At 39.8% G+C, this 19,922-nt stretch overlaps 1 protein-coding gene across 6 annotated transcripts in view; it reads left to right on the top strand.

Annotated features, from left to right (window-relative positions):
- aopep (aminopeptidase O (putative)) overlaps window positions 1-19,922 on the top strand; it is a 169,497-nt gene that overhangs the window by 60,840 nt on the left and 88,735 nt on the right. For all 6 annotated transcript variants that reach the window (XM_078396152.1, XM_078396151.1, XM_078396156.1 and 3 more), the window contains 6 exons: window positions 1,127-1,316; window positions 6,438-6,544; window positions 12,788-12,890; window positions 14,784-14,891; window positions 15,507-15,550; window positions 18,926-18,986. In XM_078396152.1, the coding sequence (XP_078252278.1) occupies window positions 1,127-1,316; window positions 6,438-6,544; window positions 12,788-12,890; window positions 14,784-14,891; window positions 15,507-15,550; window positions 18,926-18,986 (613 nt within the window). The remainder of the gene's footprint in view (window positions 1-1,126; window positions 1,317-6,437; window positions 6,545-12,787; window positions 12,891-14,783; window positions 14,892-15,506; window positions 15,551-18,925; window positions 18,987-19,922) is intronic.

Below are 19,922 nucleotides of genomic sequence, written 5' to 3'. Positions count from 1 at the left end.
TGTGGTATCTTGTTGGTGCTGATGGAAATTGCATAAGATGATTTGTTGAATGCGGATGCAGATGAGGTGGAAGGTAAGAACAAGGGCAAGTATGTTCTTGTTCTGCTCAGGAAGATAGTTTAAAAGAAGTGTTGCAGAAAATGTATTTGTTCTTGAGATGTAGATGTGAGGGTAATGCCAGCATTTATTGTCTATTCTTAATCACCCTGAATTGAGGAGGCAATTGGGAGCTGTATACAAACTATGCCAGATATGGCTGGCAAACTTCCTTTCCTGAAAGTTGAGTGAACCTGACTTGTTTTGGGATGATGCAAAGTGTCATGATGCAATTTAACTTAATTACCCGCATTTCAATTCCCTATCATACTATTTTGTTGCAGGATCAATGTGTTGGACCAATAACTTAACTAGACTTCTGCACCTCTACTTGAAAAATGGGGGAGAGAAATTTCAGAACAATCATCTTTAGCACTGTATGTCCAGACACTGACATACTTGTTGAGTCCCATTACAGCATTGCCAAACTAGTAGCTTGAGCATCCTGAAATTCAAATGGCATTGTGAAATGCAGACCATACTTGAGATAATCCCCACTTGCATATATAAAATCTGTAATCCAGTCAGGAGTTGCACTGCAGTCTGTTGTATTATGTGAAGTTACCAGCAATTAGGATGAACCTGCTTTCAGCAATGTCAACAGATTAGTATTTATGTCTCCATTAATGAATTTATTTAAACAAATGCAATTCAAATTTATTGAATTTAATGACTTCTGAATAAATAAATAAATAATGGGACCCCCTTGTGACATCTGATCATTCTGAGGGTTTAATTGCATGAGTTTGTAAGCGATAGGCTGGTGCTCTGTGTGGCTCGGTGTGGATGGAACTTCAATGGAAAGCAATTATATTGTTTGAGGAACAATTTAAAAGCATTAAATCTTCATCTAATTGTTTGTTATTAATTACATTATCTTAAGATGTAATTATATTTGATGCTGTCTTTAGTAATTTTTAAGTAAGCTATTTGTGAAAATCTTGCATAAAACAGTATGTGCACATGTATAAATGAAGAAGAATCTTGCAAGATGTTGATGCAGGCTGTTAATAGTGTTTTCTTTTTAAAGCCCACATATCATCTTCCTATCGCAATCTGTTTTATCCGGAGGAAACCATCTCTGTGGAGTGCGTCTGAGCCATGAAATAGCCCATGCCTGGTTTGGATTGGCAATTGGTGCTCGTGATTGGACTGAAGAATGGATAAGTGAAGGTTTTGCGACTTATTTGGAGGATGTGTTTTGGGCAAATGCGCAAAAGGTACTTTGAATTTTTATTCCTTGTGCTGTACGCTATTTGTGCTCAGGGCTCGATACATTTGTGGTTATGGTAGTACGGTGTTTATTTTAAATGATAAAGGTTTCTTGTGACAGAATGGGAGAAGAGTTTCAGAGTATATAGGCAAGTCACCGCTATATCTTGAATCAGGCACTGTTTTTGACTTTGATGCCAACATGGATGTGAATACCAACAGAGCTTTGCTAGTCAGATAATCAAAGTTATTGTTTATATTATGTTTTTAGAGATTAGGTTGGAAGACAAAGCCTAAAAATAAGAGTAGATGATCTTTGAGGCCTTCAAATTTACTATCTTCTACTCCTTTCAATTTCAGGTATATGTGGGATGGTTTCTTTTGAGGGAATCAGGAGTATGCATTTTCTGAACGTTGTCCTTCATTGGAATTGGATATGTTCTTACAATAGAGATTATTAAATATTTTTTAAATACGCTATAAATATAATGAAAGAGGATGTAAATTGAAAAATGTTGCAGGTTTCTGAGAAAACTATCTTTATACATTTGTGTATTTTGGAATCATTAAATTGTAGAACAGAGGTAATTTTTTCCACTGAATTTTCTATCCAATTAGTTCCAGTCACTGGCCATCCCCCAAAGCCATAAACATTTATCTAATTCGCTTTTGTAATCTGTTGCTGATTCTGCTTCCACCACATTTTCAGATTCATTGCTGGCAGAATAATGATTTTCCTGAAAATTATTGTCCGCTGATTTTTGGGTTCTTCTGGCATTTTCTTCTTATTTATTCAATTGGACCATCATGTTTTTGGATACTTTATCCAATCTCCTTTGATGTCATGCTAGTATCTCGCTATATCTAAAATCTTATGTCCATTGTTATATCTGTGTTACCTTTTTTCAAAACAGCGATGGTTGTTTATTCGCATCAGATACTATTGGCTGCAACCTTCCCCCCCATTGACGAACTGGCAAGGGCCAGGAAGTGAGCGGGCAAGATCATCTCTGACCCCTCTCACCCTGGCCACAAACTCTTTGAAGCACTTCCCTCTGGAAGGCGACTCCGGACTGTCAAAGCAACCACAGCCAGACATAAAAACAGCTTCTTTCCACAAGTGATAGTTCTACTCAATAACCAAAGTCTGTAGTCTCTTTTTTGCTCTGGTTTATTTTCACCCACATGTTTAGACTGTAATGGTGTATCATTATTGTTTTGATGTGGTTATGCTTTATTCTTAATTGTTAACTGTATGTTTGTGTTGTCATTTGTTAGCGGAGCACCAAGGCACATTCCTTGTATATGCATACTTGGCAAATAAACGTATTCATATTCATATATTCATATTATACAAGGCAAAAAAGTAAAGTGCTGGAGAAACTCAATGGGTCGAGCATCATGTGTGGAAAGGAATTGTCAACATTTCGAGTTGAGACCCGGCATCAGGATTGTGAGCACAGAGATGAAGGTAGTCAGTTTAAAGCTAAAGGGATGGGTGATGCAGGAGTTGGTAGGTCATAGGTGGAATCAGATGATGGGTGAGTGAAGGCAGGGGGATAGGAAGGGAAAGCCAAGGGGAAAATATCCCAAATGGATACATGCATGGGTGATGGGCAGATGGAAAGGAGTTGCAGTGAAGTGAGGGGAGGTGGGTGGGGGTGTGGGGGTGTGGGGGGGGGGTTAGCAAGGTGGACCTAGATGGGTTAGTAGGAGTGAGTAAAGAATATTGGGATGGTGGGTTACCTAAAATTGGAAAAATCAATGTTTATAGCATTGAGTTGTAAGATATTCAAGAGGAATATGATGTGCTGTTCTGGTTTGCTTAGATTACTTATCTTGCCCACCTGCTTCCAACTGCTCATCACCCATGCCTCTCTCCACCTGGATTTCTTCCCTCTTGGCCAAGCCTTCCTATACCACTCCCCTCCCACCAATCTGCTTTCATCTGCCCATCATCCTGTTCTTATCTGGATCCATTTATCCCCTTCCACCCTCCATCTCAACTTCCCCTTCCACCCCCCCCCTGCGGTTCCATCTGCCTCATTTTTCCCCATTACTTTTTCTACCTATTGCTAAGTAGTAATTGTCTCTCAATTCCCCTTATTATCTCCCACCCCTCAACATGGCTCTATTTTAAAATCATCGTCACCACAGCTGTTTCCACCTACCAGCCCATCATACCTCTCCCTCTCAACTCTTATTGGGTACCAGCCTGCTATACACTCAGTCCTGATGCAGGTGATGCTTGACCCACTAAATCCACCAGCAGTTTTGTTTTGCCTTGTACTCTAGCATTTGCAATCTCTTGTGCCTCCACTATAACCTAGAGCAATTTACATACAGCGGGATTGATGTCTGAGATTAGTACTAGACTGAGATTTATAGCATTCATTTTCTTCCCGTTTCCTTCTGTGGTTCATTCTGACATGCCAAAGCTGTTCATTTCCATTTTCCATTAACATTAATGTTACTTTGTTAGGATTATCAATCAGGATCTCTGAGATGGAATATAGTTGAAATACCAGAAACAAAATACTGATAGATTTTCGGGTGGGTGGGGGTGGATTCTTGTGATTTTTATTCACAAAAGTCAGACATTTTGATCATTAGAGTTACACCAGTCATGAAATAGGAAGAGAGACTATCTAAGAAAATATTGTTTTGGGATTGATTTGCAAGTCAATATCTTGAGACAGAAACGCCAGAACTGTAAAATTAACATGAAAGAACAAACAAAGAACATAAATCATTTCAGAATGAATTTGGATAGATTTATTTTATGATCTGGGAAGAAATATGTTGTGATTAGTTTGCTCCTGAGTGGTGCTTGCATTCTCCACATATATTTGCCACTTCTGACTTCACACAGTTTAATCATGAAAGCTGTTAGTGTAATCAAATCCATTGCAACATTTTCCCCAAATATAATTCAATGTTCTAAAGGATCCAAAATGTTATTTATGTATCGTTGTCACATAAATATTTGCAGGACTGCAAAAGGCTACGTGATCTTTCAAGCTACACTAAATTATAAAGGTAGAATCATTTATCTGATTGACCCATTTTACAAGTCCAAAGAAAGTTAATAACATTTTCTTTTGAATGTGTTTGTACCGTCCATTTTCTTTGTCTTCCTGGGCAGTTAATTCCGAGTATTTATCTCATCTATAAACGGCTATTATAAACTATGTCCATCTTCCCACCCTTTTTGCCAGAACACCCGCTTCATTTAACTTCCAACACTAGGTAAAAGGGTAGGTAAACAGGGACAAAATCCCTTCCAAAATTCCCTTCAAATCACAGGTCAGTTGTGTTGGGACAAATATCATTTTATCATCATTATTGCCTGGTGAAAGGTTTAGAATTGTTATGAAATGTTTGGTGGGATCTTGAAATCTTGATGAACATGGGTGATTCTTCAAAATCAAAGGGATTAAGGTAATCAGAAATAATTCCTATTTTGCATTAATAATTGATAACATTATCCAAAAAATAATTTCCCAAGAGTATTTGAATGATGATTAACATTAGCCCATCACCACAGTTCCTAATTTCAACACTAATTTTATAGGCAGTGCCTCCGACATCCAAAACATAAACAAGAACAGACTTTTGCTCATCCAAGCCTGGATGTTCCTAAGATTCCAAGAGGCAACTTGCAGAACATGAGCAATAACCTGATTCCACACTGGATTTTACAGGCTTCTTAGAATTTACCCTCTTAAGTATATCAGTGCAGGAATGTGTGCTGAGGCACACAGCAATACTGGGGATCATACAGAAAGGAGTGGTGGTCAAGTAAGAGATTTACAAAACGTGTTAGACTTCTAAAACGTCATGCCCAAAAATATAGACACCATCCCCTGTATCATGAAAGAGTGAAAAAATCAAACAAAGTACAGATGTCACACAATTGAAGAATTAGTTACCAATGAAGTATCAGTTGCTATGAAATTCAGACTGATGTTGCTTGTTTTGCTGAACCCAACAAGTTGTCTGAGAACCACAGTTTAAGAATAAGGGGTAGGCCATTTAGAACGGAGATGAGGAAGAACTTTTTCAGTCAGAGAGTGGTGAAGGTGTGGAATTCTCTGCCTCAGAAGGCAGTGGAGGCCAGTTCGTTGGATGCTTTCAAAAGAGAGCTGGATAGAGCTCTTAAGGATAGCGGAGTGAGGGGGTATGGGGAGAAGGCAGGAACGGGGTACTGATTGAGAGTGATCAGCCATGATCGCATTGAATGGCGGTGCTGGCTCGAAGGGCTGAATGACCTACTCCTGCACCTATTGTCTAAAAAAAAAAAAAAAAAATGTCGGTGGTATGCCCACATATGAAGATCCAATTCCACCTAAATGGTGAGATTGTTATCATTCGCACAGTAAATGCCTGATTTAAGGACCGAGTCACAGAAACACACAGCACGAACATAGGGCATTCCATCCACCAAGTTGATGCTGGCTGCCAGCCACTCGTTTGCAGTAATCCTCTATTGATCTCATTTTTATTCTCATTAAAGCACTCCAAATTCTACCATTAACCTACACACGAGGGGCAATTTACAATGGCTAATTAATCCCCAATCTGCACATTTTTTGAAATATGGGAGGAAACTGGAGTACCCAAAGGAAACCTAAGTCACTGGGAGAATGTACAAATTCAATACAGACAGCAGCTATTGTCAGGATTAAGGGACAAAGAGCTGGAGTAAATCACCAGGTTAGGCAGCATCCCTGGAGACTGTGGATAGATGACGTTTCAGATCGAAACCCTTCTTCAGTCTCGAGAAGGTCTGAAGAAGGGTACCGACCCGAAATGTCGCCTATTTATGTTTTCCGGAGATTCTGTCTGACCCACTGAATTACTCCAGCACTTCATGTCCTTTTGTGTAAAACAGCATCTGCAGTTCCTTGTTTCTACTTGGTCAGGATTGAACCTGGGTCTCCAGTGCTGAGAGGCAGCAGGTCTACCAGCAGAACCAGAATGCTACATACTGTCATTGGCAGATAACGATGCCACTTAGTAGTCTAATACCACTGCTTTGAAGTTGATCCCTGCAGCTATTTATTTTTTTGTTTAATATTGCAAGGCATGTATCAATCATCAAGTGTTCATTGACTAAATTTTCCCAGCTTGCACAGGAAGAAGCAAAGGAACAACAGCAGCTAAGGTCCTTACTGCGATGGCGAAGGCTCCGAGATGAAATTCAGAACTCTGAAGAAGAATTACAAGTACTCAGGTGAATGCAGACACATTGCTCATCAGAATTGGGAGCGATAAAGGTAGGAAAGAGGGATCTAGGCATACAGGTCCAAGGAGCCCTGAAAATTGCAGCATAGTAAGATAGTGAAGAAGGCATATGGGATACTGACCTTTAATAGCTGGGGCATAGAATATAACAGCAGAGGTACAGCTTTGTAAAACATTGTTTAGGCCTAAAGAATTGTATGCATTTCCGGTCACCACACTGTAGGAAGAACATGATTGTATTCAAGAGGGTGTAGAAGGCAAGGTGTTGCCTGCACTGGAACACTTCAGTTTTGAGGAATGATTGGAAAGGTTGGATTGCTCTTTTGGAGTCAGACCTGTTCAGAAAGGAAGTTTGTTGGCCCACTGAGTCCACTCAATCATCAAGCTCCCATTTATACCATTCTTGGGTTAATCCCATTTTATTTTCCGTACACTTCAATCAACTCTCCAGATTCCACCATACACATGCACATACATGGGAACTAACATGGTCACAGAGAGAAGGTGCATGCTCCGAACAGAAAGCTCCTGACCGAGATCAGGATTGAACTTCAGTCGGTAGTGCTGTAATGTGGTGACTTTACTAGCTGTGCCATTGTGCCACTTGTAAATTCTGTCAATATACCATCTTATCCTCCTTGCACAATAACAAACCTTGCTATCAGTATGGTCCAACCCCAAAAGTGTGCATCTCAAAGAGGTGAGCACTATCTATGAGTGCTGTTTGATCATTGCAGTTCAAAAGACTAAAATCTAAACTCTCCCTATATAATTGACAGACAATTTCACTAATGTCACGGTAATTCCAATTAGAAAAATCTATTAACTGCTTCAAAGTTCACAATTGCACATGAATCACACAATACTAAAATTCTGTGCTGGAAATTGTCCAGTTTTTATTTGTATATGTTTCAGAAGTTTGACCTAATTTATTGCCTGGAACAAGTAAATATATATCAAGTATCAGTTTGGCTTGGCCAAAAAATTATAGGTCTATCACCTGCATTCATTTTTGGGAAACCGAGTGTTTAAAACCAAAGGTACTGCTCATTTCCATCTCATCCCTTGGCTCCTGTGTAAAAAAAAAAAGGTCTGTGTATTCACATTGAGTTGCACATTTCACTTGTTTTTCTGTTCAGCCAGGCAGTCTTTATCTTCCTGTAATGTTTTGGGACTAGTAATGCAAGTACTAGTTCTACTGGTTGCCTTATGCACTATTTTTCCAATATTTGTTTCAGTTCACTTCACTGGGTGAAAATATCAGGAAGGAAGTATTATGAGTATATGTTGTTATAGCATTAATTTAACACATTACCAAAAGCTGATTTTTACCACTCAGCATTGTTTGTGTTGTTCGGCAAACTTTTGCATCTGCAACACATGGTCCCAGTCAAAATTCTATATGCTTGTATTGTACCAGGAAAATACTATCTCTGGATCATATCTCTTAGGGGTCTTTCCCAATCTGAGCAACATCAATTTAATCCAATTTATCATGCATTGCTTTCTGCTAATACAGTATACTCTTGTTTTAACGAACCCATTTATAACGGATTTCAGATATAGTGGACGGACCTGCTGATGCCACACTGGCTTGCACCACCTCCCCAGCCCTGGCTGTGCCGGCAAGCCCTTTTTCACCCACTGCATGGTCCGCCTGACATGGCTGTTGTTACAGCTCGCATTGTAGCTCCTGGAGACGGCGTTTTTTTGGGCATTGACAGGACCAGCTCGGTCACCGTGGGGCTCCCTTCCCCCCCCCTCCCGCCGCTACTGTTTCCGTCGCTTTATCCGTTCCCCTCTCCACTGTCGCCTCCTCCCTTTCCTCCTCTTCCCGTCGCTCAGTCCACTCGGCATGTTTCCCTGCCGTTACAGCTACCTCTTTCCCTGAACTTGCCGACATACTCCACCTTGTGGCGGGGAAGGGGGGGGGGGGGCCATGGTGGCCGGGCGGCGGCCTGAGGGGGGAGGTGACGACCAGGAGCTGTTGCTTGGCTGTGGCAATGGCGGCATTGACCAGACGATAGGATAGCCGATGGGGAGGGGCTCACCAGCGACACTGGCACCTAGTTTTAAGGTGAAACAACACTGGAATAACTCAGCATGTCATAAGTGATAGGGGTAGAATTAAGCCATTCGGCCCATCAAATCTACTCCGCCATTCAATCATGGCTGATCTATCTCTCCCTCTTAACCTCATTCTCCTGCCTTCTTCAGTAGGTCTGTTGATCAGTCTGAAGAAGGTCCCCAGCGTCACCTGCCCATGCTCTACAGAGATGCTGCCTGACCCACTGAGTTACTCCAGCACTTTGTGTCCTTTGTATATTAACCAGCATCTGCATTTCTTGGTTTCAACTACCTACACTGATAATATCTCAATCGGTAATAATAGTCATCTCTCCCCACCCCCACCCACCCCCATGGTCCATTGTAACGAGGGTTTACTGTATCATTACTTTATATTTCATTGGTGATTTCTTAAAAACAAAACTGAATAACTTTTACATCTCATTTCAACTGTGTGCATAGAACATGCTCACTACCTAATGCTTTCTCTTGATGACACAAGTGCCACCGATGAATTTTTCAATTTAACTTGGTTGTTACTGCTAAATGTGTCTTCTTTTGCATCAGTGTAAATGTCTGTAGATTTGCTGCAATCATCATCATCTTTAAAAAAACCTTCTAATTCTGGTTGAAATTGTACAAATACAGATTCTAGCATTCTCCATAAAAATATAATCTGTGGGGTTTATCCAGCTATTGGTTCCTTCAAACCTTAAGTCTAAATGAAGAGCGTCAATGATTTCAGTACCTGGGTGGCAATGCCCTTGTTCATTCTCAGCTGCTGATTAATTCCTCTGTGCTCCCTGCTTATCTTTGTATTCCTGATTCTCCTGTCATAGATGTATGTGCAATACTACTTTTCAGAGAAAGGATATCGGAGTTATGAAGTGCAGCTTTGCTCTGGTGACTTGTCCACCGATTGAACTTCATTTGGTAGATGGAGAATGTGAAGAGCATTGTTCCAATGCAAAATCAATGAAAAACGCTTTGAGGATAACTGAATGACTGACAAGCAATCATTCTAAAGTGAGGGCTTTGATCTGATATTAAAGAGCATTTTTTTAAAAATCAGAAAATTGGTAAGAGCCCTGAACCGGGGCCGAATCTTTCCCATTCCTTGTTTCTTCTCTGATCAGTGAATGTGATGTCTTTAGCTGCTCCTTAAGTGGAATTGGAGGTCAGAGATTTTTTCCTCTCTCTCTATATGGCAGGAGGTGAGAATATTGAATGATACTCGTGAATCATCACGCTGCCCACGATGTGATTCATAGGGAACTGACATAGTCAATTCTCATTAATCCAATACAATCCGTTACACCTTCTATTTGTCAAATTATCAAAAGTTAGTGTATTAAATTTTACAATCTCAGAGGTAACTGACATAATGTTGACTGACAGGTCTCTAATACTAAATGTAAACAAGAAGCAATCTGCAGAGTTTATATCCTCAGACAATGACTGCGCGATTCCAAATAAGCACATCAAAAATCTTCAATAATCATTGAAAACCATGGATAAAAAAGTGACATGAAAACTGAAGTGATCATTAAAATAGAGTGGTGCGTGCTGGGTGACAGGCTGACATTGCCAAGTAACAGATAACCGTATGCTGGGAGACTTGAAAGAATTTGCTGCAGAGATATGGGAGTTTAAATTGTGACATTTCAAAATTACCTTGACTCTGAAAAGATCCCAGTCGATTGTGAAACTGCAGAGGAAAGTACTTAATCACGAAATGAATGAAAGAAAAATCAGCAAAGCTAGTGAATGGCAGCCTACCAAATGCCATCGGGGAAATGTGGGACTTTATCATTTAAGAGAACACAGTGGGATCTTGAGAAAATTAAGGCTTGTAGACAATGGGTAATGTTAATATTGCCAAGTTCTAATTTGTTCAGAGAGAACCAGAAAGGATGATTAAAATAGAAAATCAGGGCGATGAGAACACACTGATAAGTTGAGTGCAGTATGTAGGTGGTATGGGCCTTTGAATGTATATAAATTGGAAGCAAGTGGCAGAGCTCTTTTTCTAGAGGATGATATTGTGGGACTCAGAATAGGCAACAGGGAAGCTATATTGACTTTAAACAAATATGTTGCAGTTATGTTCAATGTGATATAAACTAAAACACTTGAATAATCGTAAAAAATCATGGATAAAAAGTGAAGTGAATACTAAAGTGATCGTTTACAGCCTATAAAACATGTTATCTGTTTGACTGGGAGTTGATTCAAGAGTTGGAGGCATATGGCCTGAAATGTGCAGTCAGTTAAACAATAGAAATGTAATGCTAAATTAACAATGTGGTGTGGAAATTCATGATGGTATTAGAATATGAATTGTTGGATTAATGCACATGTTCATGTTCTATTAAAATCTGTTATACACATTATTGTTGGAAAGAGAGTATTTTTAAATGAGGTGTGGGATTAATGAGAATTGACGATAATCCATGTTCATTGAATTGGTCCTGTGTGGAGGTAGCTTTTGCAAGATCTTCATCTAAGGTGCACTTCACACGGAACCTAATTTTACTTTGAGGAAAAAGGAAGGTTATTTCCTGCGATTTCTTGATTTCTATCCAGATAAGTCTAAATTAATCTGTGTAAAATGGGAGGTATGATTGCTATTGAATAGCAGAATGAAAAGGAAAGGAGTTAAAATAAATAAATAGAAATATTAACTTTCCGTATCATTGTGTGCAATATTTTTGATTACAATTTCTCACTACACATGTCTGATGTCACAGTTTCCAACACAATATTAAAACTGTGTATAAAATAATTATGGAAGCAAATTTCTCGTATTTTCTCAATGCATGTGAAAATTTATATTATTTCTGGACTGGAATGTTGCCAGGTCTACTTTAGAAACAAAAAAACAAGGAACTCCTGATGCTGGTTTTACTAAGGACAGACAGAAAATACTGGAGTAACTCAGCAGGTCAGGCAGCATCCCTAGAGAATATGGATAGATGACTAATCGGGACCCTTCTTCAGATTGAATGCAGGAGCGGGAAGAAAGAAAGGTAGAAGAGTGGAGAAGCAGGACGAAGCATAAGTTCATAAGTCATAGGAGCAGAATTAGGCCATTGGCCCATCGAGTGTACTCTGCCATCCAATTATGGCTGATCTATCCTTTCCTCTCAACCCCATTGTCCTAGCTTTTCCCCATAACCCTTGACACCCTTGCTAATCAAGAATCTATCGATCTTCACCTTAAAAATACCCAATAACGGCCTCCACACCCGTCTGTGGCAATGAATTCCACAGATTTATTACCCTGTAACTAAAGAAATTCCTCCTCCGCATCTCTTTTCTAGAGGTGCGTCCTTTTATTCTGAGGTTGTGTCCTCTTGTCCACCCACCAATGGAAATATCTTCTTCACAGCCACTCTAATCACACCTTTCACAATTCGGCAAGTTTCAGATGAGTTTCACTGTGTTTGGCTACTGTAAATTGTGGGGTGGTTCAAGTCTTTGATTTATGTTGGCTGCTTTTCTGAGGCTGCATGATTGAATTGAGCGTTTTTGATTAACTGATTGTGAGGTAGATAAGATAAAAGCAGGGCAGTTAATGTGTTATGGACTTTAAGATGAAAAGGTTATCACAGCATAGATGTTACTTTCTTGATTTCAGTATCTACTCTTTTTTAATGTTTATTAATAACTTATGCTGCAATTTTGCAACAAAAAAAGCACCATTGAACCATTGAATATTATGGGAAGTAATTTTAAATTTATAGTTGGTGCGAACCTGGAAAGGGTTTGTCATAGAAATTATAGGTTTCCTGGCCTTCTGTATTGTGACACATTGCAATTCCCCCACATATTTTCCTGTAACTTATATTCTGTTAGTAATTTTTCTGCGACACTAAGGGTAATTTACAATGCCAATTAATCTACCAGGAGGTCTTTACGATGTGGAGAAAACAGAAACATCCTGGGGAATTCCACCCTGTCACAGGCAAAATGTATAAATTCCACACAGACAGTTCCCGATGGCAGGAATGAACTCGGCTGCTGGAGTTGTGTGGTAGCAATACTAACTGCTGTACCTCTCCGCTGCCCTTACATTGAGACTTGTAGAATTACTACCAGCTTTTATTGGAAATTTTGAGCTAATTATATGCAATTTTATGTTTGAGACTATTTAATTTTACAGGCCTAACAAGGAGAACACGGGTGAAGTGAGCAGCACTGGTGCAACGATTGTCAAACATGGTCGAAATCCAGGAAAGATCTTCATGCAAGTTCATTACTTAAAGGCAAGAGCTTCCTTTCACACATACATATTAGGGTGGCACAATGGCGCAGCGGTGGAGAACCAGGTTTGATCCTGACCACGGGTGCTGTCTGTACGGAGTTTGTATGCTCGTCCCGTAACCTGCGTGGGTTTTCTCCGGGATCTCTCGTTTCCTCCCACAATCCAAAGACGTACAGGTTTACGTAGGCTAATTGACTGGCTCAAATTGTAAATTGTCCCTAGTGTATGTAGGATATTGTTAGTATGCCGGGATAACTGGTCATTGTGGACTCGGTGGGCTGAAGGGCCTATCTCTGTGTTGTATCGCTAAACGAATAAAATCCTAACAGTAACCTGTACACATGTCAGATGTACCTGCTGTGCTCTGTGATGCAATCAGTGAATATTATGAGAGAGACCAAGGATAACTGTTGGGACACATCACATCCAAAGTTTTTTTTTCTAGCCTCACCTGACAATCCTGTGAATTCACTTTACAACTTTGGACTGCGAAACTCGGTCATTGTTTGCTGAATCAATTGAAATTAAGAAATTCTGTTGGAATGGCTATCAACAGATGCAGAACATTGGTGGTTAAATGGAACTGAAGTGCCAATCAGCCAGCCGGAACAAACTTATAGATCTCTGTGGCCTACTCTGGTCAATATGATCAGAAGCCCAAATCCCAATTATTGTCGCTGCATCAATAAGCCCTAATCAATAGCAATAGGCCATCCTTCAGGACAAGGTTTTAGGTGGTTCAACATTGGGTTCTGTATGGATAATCAGAAGTGAGCCTTGAAATAAATGTTCACATTACAGCTGAAAATTAATTTTATTTGCTGTATCCTGTATTGCCAATACCAAGAAGCACCATCGATATATCTCGGGCTTGAGGTTGTCCTCTTGACTTGAATGACACCTGCATTTTACCAGTTTTGCGGCGATCTGTCTTCCTACTCTGTGGCAGGATTCAGCCTGATTCAACTGGTGGGCTGGGTCCTTTTTGCATCCTGACACAGCTGCCATATGGGACACAAACCCCATTCACGTGAATGGAGATGCCAAACTAGTTTACAAAGGCACATTGGGAGCGATGTTTGTATTGTTATCATTTTCTTGACATTATTAATTTAGTTCCAGTATGCTAAGGTATTGTAAGATATTTTATTTAAAAATATTTAATTCAAATATTTCAATTATTTGAAAATTAGTGTTTGGATTGTTAAAAGCTTCTTTCAAAAGACATTCCGGAAGGAGGTTCAGAATCTAATATCTGATTATTTTGCCTCATGGGAAAGGTCTCAGGATCAGACCTTCTGGAGGACATGACCCACAGGGCTACAAAAGCAAGTGTGGTCACAGGAGAAGTGCAGGGGGGCAGACTGCAGTCAGTGCACCGGATTGACTATGATTTAGCTCATTATTTTTGAACTATTTGAATAATTCAACTTTTAAAACACAGCTATTTGCATGAGCACACATGTTGAACTAATTGGTTAAGTTTCTCACAAATATTTCAGTACTACTTGATGGTAGGTGGCTGCTGTGCCATGGAATTTGATTTTGTTCCATCAAGTTGTCTTTGTACAAATTGCAATTTCTTCACATTCGATTGAATGAGACACATGCTTTTGATATTTTATATTATGAGAAGAAATAAGACAGATTTGAGAGCATGTCAGGTTTGATCAAAGCCTTGGTTTTGAGTAGGTGTTGGTGTTATTTTTAACTAATTGGCAAAAGAATAATTACATCCTTCAAGTGGGACTATACAAGTGAACATGATATGTATCAACATAATAATGGTTAATTCTGCTGGATATATTGACATTTTATCTGCACTTTGAATGTCCATTTTTAGTCTGTTATTTTATCTCGCAATTTCCTGTTTTTCTTATTGTGTCTTTTTTAGGGTTATTTTCTGCTTCATTACCTCGAGAACCAAGTAGGACAAAAGGCTTTTCTTAATTTTTTACGGCTATTTGTGGAGAGATTTCATGGGCAACTAATTCTTTCTCAGGTGAGTTACTTTGGGAAGAATGTTTGATTATATGTTATAATTATGTAAATGTGAGTTCTGCAACATTTATCACCAACGCACACCAGCCGTAGAACTTCTATTTAAAAAAAATAACTAAAGTAGGTTTCAGCTTGGAAATGTCTAGCTTCTATCCTGCATCGTCATGCCAAAAACTCCAGGCACTGTGCTGCTGAGGCATGAACTATACGATATGATATGATCGAACTTTATTTATCCCAGGAGGGGAATTGATCTGCCAACAGTCATAAAAAAACGCAAAATACATGAAACATGAAATTAAAGTGTCGAGTGGAAAGACTTGGGGGATGTGCAAAGATTGAGGAGGTGGGGGGGGGGGTGGGGGGGTATCTCACCTTGTGTTCCTTTCACTAAAATCTTGTGACTTTTGCTTATAAGTCACTTTGTTCCTTTCACTTGACTCAGTGTTCTGTACTTATAACTCACTGCTTACGATAAGTATGAATATCAGGCGAGGTAAAATCTAACCGTGCTAAAACAGGTTGAAATGGGAATTATTTTTTAAATCTATACTTTTTAATATAAATTGAATTCCAATTTTTGTTTTGTGACAATTGTTATTATTTCAAAAATTAGGATTTTCTGCACATGTTTATGGAGAATTTTCCACAACTGAGAAGGTAGGTGCAAAAGGTGTTTTGTTTCTCACAATTAAAATATGTTATACTTTCCAGACGTTCAAAAGAATAATTTGCCATGTCCATGAGTGGATTGACAAGCAACACATAAATCTTCTCTGCAAAATAGTTTGATTCCTCTTGTATCATCATAAATTCAATGCTTAAATAATTGTTTCCATAAAATAATAAAATGTTGCAACCAGAAAAAGACCCATAATTTCTGCCCCAATCTGCTGCTCTTTCCCCATGAGTCTGTATATATTTTCCCCTTCATCCATCTCTATTTGACAGTTTTTATTGATTCAGTAATGATTTTAAAAAGGAACAGTAGAGAATTGCATCATAACAACCCTGTCCAAAAAAATTAATACCCACTTCTATTTTTTTAATATTAGTTATCCTAAATCAGTCCGTTTTAGTTATCAATCCTTCTACCATTGGAAACACATTTTCTCTATTTAATTGATCAAAACACAGTGGTTCAGTGGTAGACAATAGACAATAGGTGCAGGAGGAGGCCATTCGGCCCTTCGAGCCAGCACTGCCATTCAATGTGATCATGGCTGATCATTCTCAATCAGTACCCCGTTCCTGCCTTCTCCCCATATCCCCTGACTCCTCTATCCTTAAGAGCTCTATCTAGCTCTCTCTTGAATGCATTCAGAGAATTGGCCTCCACTGCCTTCTGAGGCAGAGAATTCCACAGATTCCACAGTAGGTTTGCTGCTTGACAAGGCCAGAGTACCGGGTTCGATCCTGACTGTAGGTGCTGTCTGTACAGAATTTGTACGTTCTCTCTGTGACCATATGGGTATTCTCCGGGTGCTCTGGTTTCCTCCCACATTCCAAAGACGTGCAGGTTTGTAGAGTAATTGCCATCTATAAATTGTCCCTTGCGGGTAGGATAGAACTAATGTATAGGTGATTGTTGGATGGTGTGGACTTGGTGGGCGAAAGGCCCTGTTTCCAAGCTATATCTTAACAAAAAACTTTCGTGATCTTTGAATCTCATGAAATCTCTATATGTTCTACAGTGCTCTGGGAGGAATTTCCCAATTTTATCAATTTTTTCCCCACATAACTGGTGTCTTTCATCTGTGGTACCATTCTAATACTACATCTCTGCATTCTTTCCGATTACTTGATATCCTTCCTAAAAGGGTGATGCCAAAATCAGCCACGGTGTTCTATCCTGGGTTTAATCAGGTCTTTCTGAAGTTTTAGCACATAATCTTTTGCATTCTCTGTCTCTAGTGAAACTTGCTACTGAAGACTCCTTAAGTATCCTTCCTTCTTCATGATCTTGAATTTATCCATCCCCAGGTTATTAGTATGACATTGTTTAGATAATATTTTCATCTTCTCATTCTTCATGCACAAATCACTTCTCTGCAACATAGTTCATCTGATATGTCTTTGTTCATTGCCTTCCCCATCTAGTGCTTATGAGGTTTGTGCTGATCTTTGCTGTTTAATTTGAGTTTGCCTCAATTGCAAGTTTGGAAATTCTGATTGATATACCCAAGTTTTATCATGAGCAGCTACTGAAAATAGTTATGGTATTACTCCAGATATCCCTGTGCATTTTGCTCTGGAATCGTGTAGGCTTCTTTCAGGTGCATTGCTTTCCAACCACATCCCATATATATACAGGTAGACACAAAAAGCTGGAGTAACTCAGCGGGACCGGCAGCATCTCTGGAGAGAAGGAATGGGTGACGTTTCGGGTTGATACCCTTCTTCAGAAAAAGGGTCTCGACCTGAAACGTCACCCATTCCTTCTCCCCAGAGATGCTGCCTGACCCGCTGAGTTACTCCATCATTTTGTGTCTACCTTTGATTTTAACCAGCATCTGCAGTTTTTTTCCTAACCATAAATCTATAGGATGGTTTGTTAATTAGCCACTGTAACTTCCCCCCATTGTGTGGGTGAGTTGTGGACTCTGGCAGAAGAAAATGTGGGGAGAATAAAAAGGGTTAGGTTAGGAATAGTGTAAATGAGTTCTGGTCTGGTGTGGAATCAGTGGACCAAGGGGGCAGTTTCCAAGCTGTATCTCTCCATGGCTCTAAAGGCATTGGCAAAGATGCAGCCACATTTAACACTGCTCTTCACCGAGATTGGTTCTGTTATTCACATTCGTTGATATCAGGCTTGTATGATGGAGACTGATTTCTGTGGGCAGCTGAATTTCTTGTCAGAGTCAAACACCATGAAAACAAGCTATTCTGCCATCCATGACCAAGCTGACCAGTGGACACATCGTTATTAATTCCTCTTCCAGCACATTACCTAATCCTACCTCGACAACAGATCACAGCAGACTGCCTCTTGCACTACCAAGATCTTGTTTTTTCTCATTGTGTTTTACTAATGTCTTTTTTTTACACAGTATTTTTTCTTTTTACTGTTTTGCAGAATCTTCTGTGTAGTTTGTTTTTGTGTGCTTGTCCGTGTCTATGTGGCCATAACACTGCTTCTAGCATGATTTTCCTTGGACCTTTCCACCTCGTAGTTAGTCATATGACAATAAACTTGACTTAACTTGGCCCATAATATTCTCTGCCCAGGAAACTGTTCTGCTCAACAATTATTAAATGCTGTCAACAACTCTGCTTCCATCACTCTCTTAGGCGTTGTATTCCAGGTTCTCATTACAAAGGTTCCCTCTCAGACTCCCTCTAAATCTCTCCTACGCTAAATCTATGTCCTCTTGTTGTATCCACCTCTGATCTGTAATCTACCCTATTTGAGACCTCAATCATGTCTCCTCTTAAACCCCACTGCTCCAAGGAAAACAGACCTAACCTCTCCAGTCTCTCCTCTTAACTGAAACGCTCCGTCCCATGTAATAGTGAGATTAAAGTGGCTTTTAGATTGGCACATGCATATAGAGGGATATGGATCACATGCAGCCAGAAGGAATTAGCTTAATTTGGCATCATGTTCAGCACAGATATTGTGGGCCAAAGGGCCTTCTCCTGTGTTGTACTAATTTATTTTCTTAACATCCCGGTGAATCTCCCCTACACCCTCTCCAGTGCTGCATGTATTGAGGGTGTTGTTCCACAGTGCCTCTGGAGTCAAAACATTTAGTGAGGTTAAAGAAGGCCATGTAGACTGGTTGGTGCTGCTCTCTATTTTTCTTGAAGTCACCACATGGACTGATCATGCCCAGTTAAATGCATTACACTGAGCCGACATCATTACCTAGATTTGGAACCATCCCTGCATCTTTTGTTACTGATATGAAAGTGCAAAGATAATGAAGATGATGCTGTTCTTTTGTATTTACTTTAAAAGTTTTTGTCCCACTTTTTAAATTTAGAAAGTTTAATATTTCACTAAATGTTCTTCCTTTGCTTTATTCGCTACAGTCAGGGGCTGTCCACGGAGACTATTTATGAAATGTGGCTAGATGTAGCTGGATTGCCAAAGGTAAAAAAAATTTTTGGACTTGCTTTAAACATTCCTAAAATAACAATGGAAGATGCTGGAAATACTCAGTGGGCCAGGCAGTATCTTTCCACAGATGATTGGTAACCTGAATATTTCCAAAATTTTCCGTACATTTTTCCGAACTCTCGCATCTGTAGATTTATTTTGCTTTTTAATGAGCAGTATCTAATTTTCTTGTGTATGGATTCACGTATCCTGTATTTACAAGTATTCAAATTTATGTGTGAGTTTCCAAAGATTGAGTGCCTATCACTGCACTTAGTGGCAGAAGATTTAATGAAAAATAAAATTCTATTAAATGCAAATTGAAATTCTACATCTTTGTTATTTTATTATTTAATAATCATAATCATACTTTATTAGCCAAGTATATTTTGCAACATACGAGGAGTTTGATTTGCCATACAGTCATACCAATAAAAAGCAACAAAACACACAAAATACATTTTAACATGAACATCCACCACAGTGACTCCTCCACGTTCCTCACTGTGATGGAAGGCGAAAAAAAAGTTCAATCTCTTCCCTTCTTTGTCCTCCCGCGGTCGGGGGCCTCGAGCCTTCCGTTGACAGGACAATCTTGGCTACCGTAGCAGGCGGTCGGGCCCTCCGCATCGGGGCGATCAAGCTCCCGCATTGGGGGGATCTCAGCTCCCCCGCACCGGGCGATCGAACCCCAATTCGGGGCTAGTTGAACCTCCTGGGACTTTGGAGCTTCCCGACATCAGCCTCTACCCGAGACTGCAAGCCCCTCGATGTTGGAGTGTCGATCCCAGGCAAGGGATTGCAGGCTCTGATGGTAAGTCCATGGCCCCGCGGTGGGGCTCAGACAGTCTCGAGCAAGGCCTCCAGCTCGATGATGTTAGTCTGCAGAGCGACCGGAGATACGATCCGGAAAACAATCACATCTTTGGC

This window comes from Rhinoraja longicauda, chromosome 3 (genome assembly GCF_053455715.1).
Source record: "Rhinoraja longicauda isolate Sanriku21f chromosome 3, sRhiLon1.1, whole genome shotgun sequence".
NCBI classification, from domain to species: domain Eukaryota; kingdom Metazoa; phylum Chordata; class Chondrichthyes; order Rajiformes; family Arhynchobatidae; genus Rhinoraja; species Rhinoraja longicauda.
Note: the sequence above shows the minus strand (reverse complement) of the source record. Positions and strands in the feature narration are given on the sequence as shown.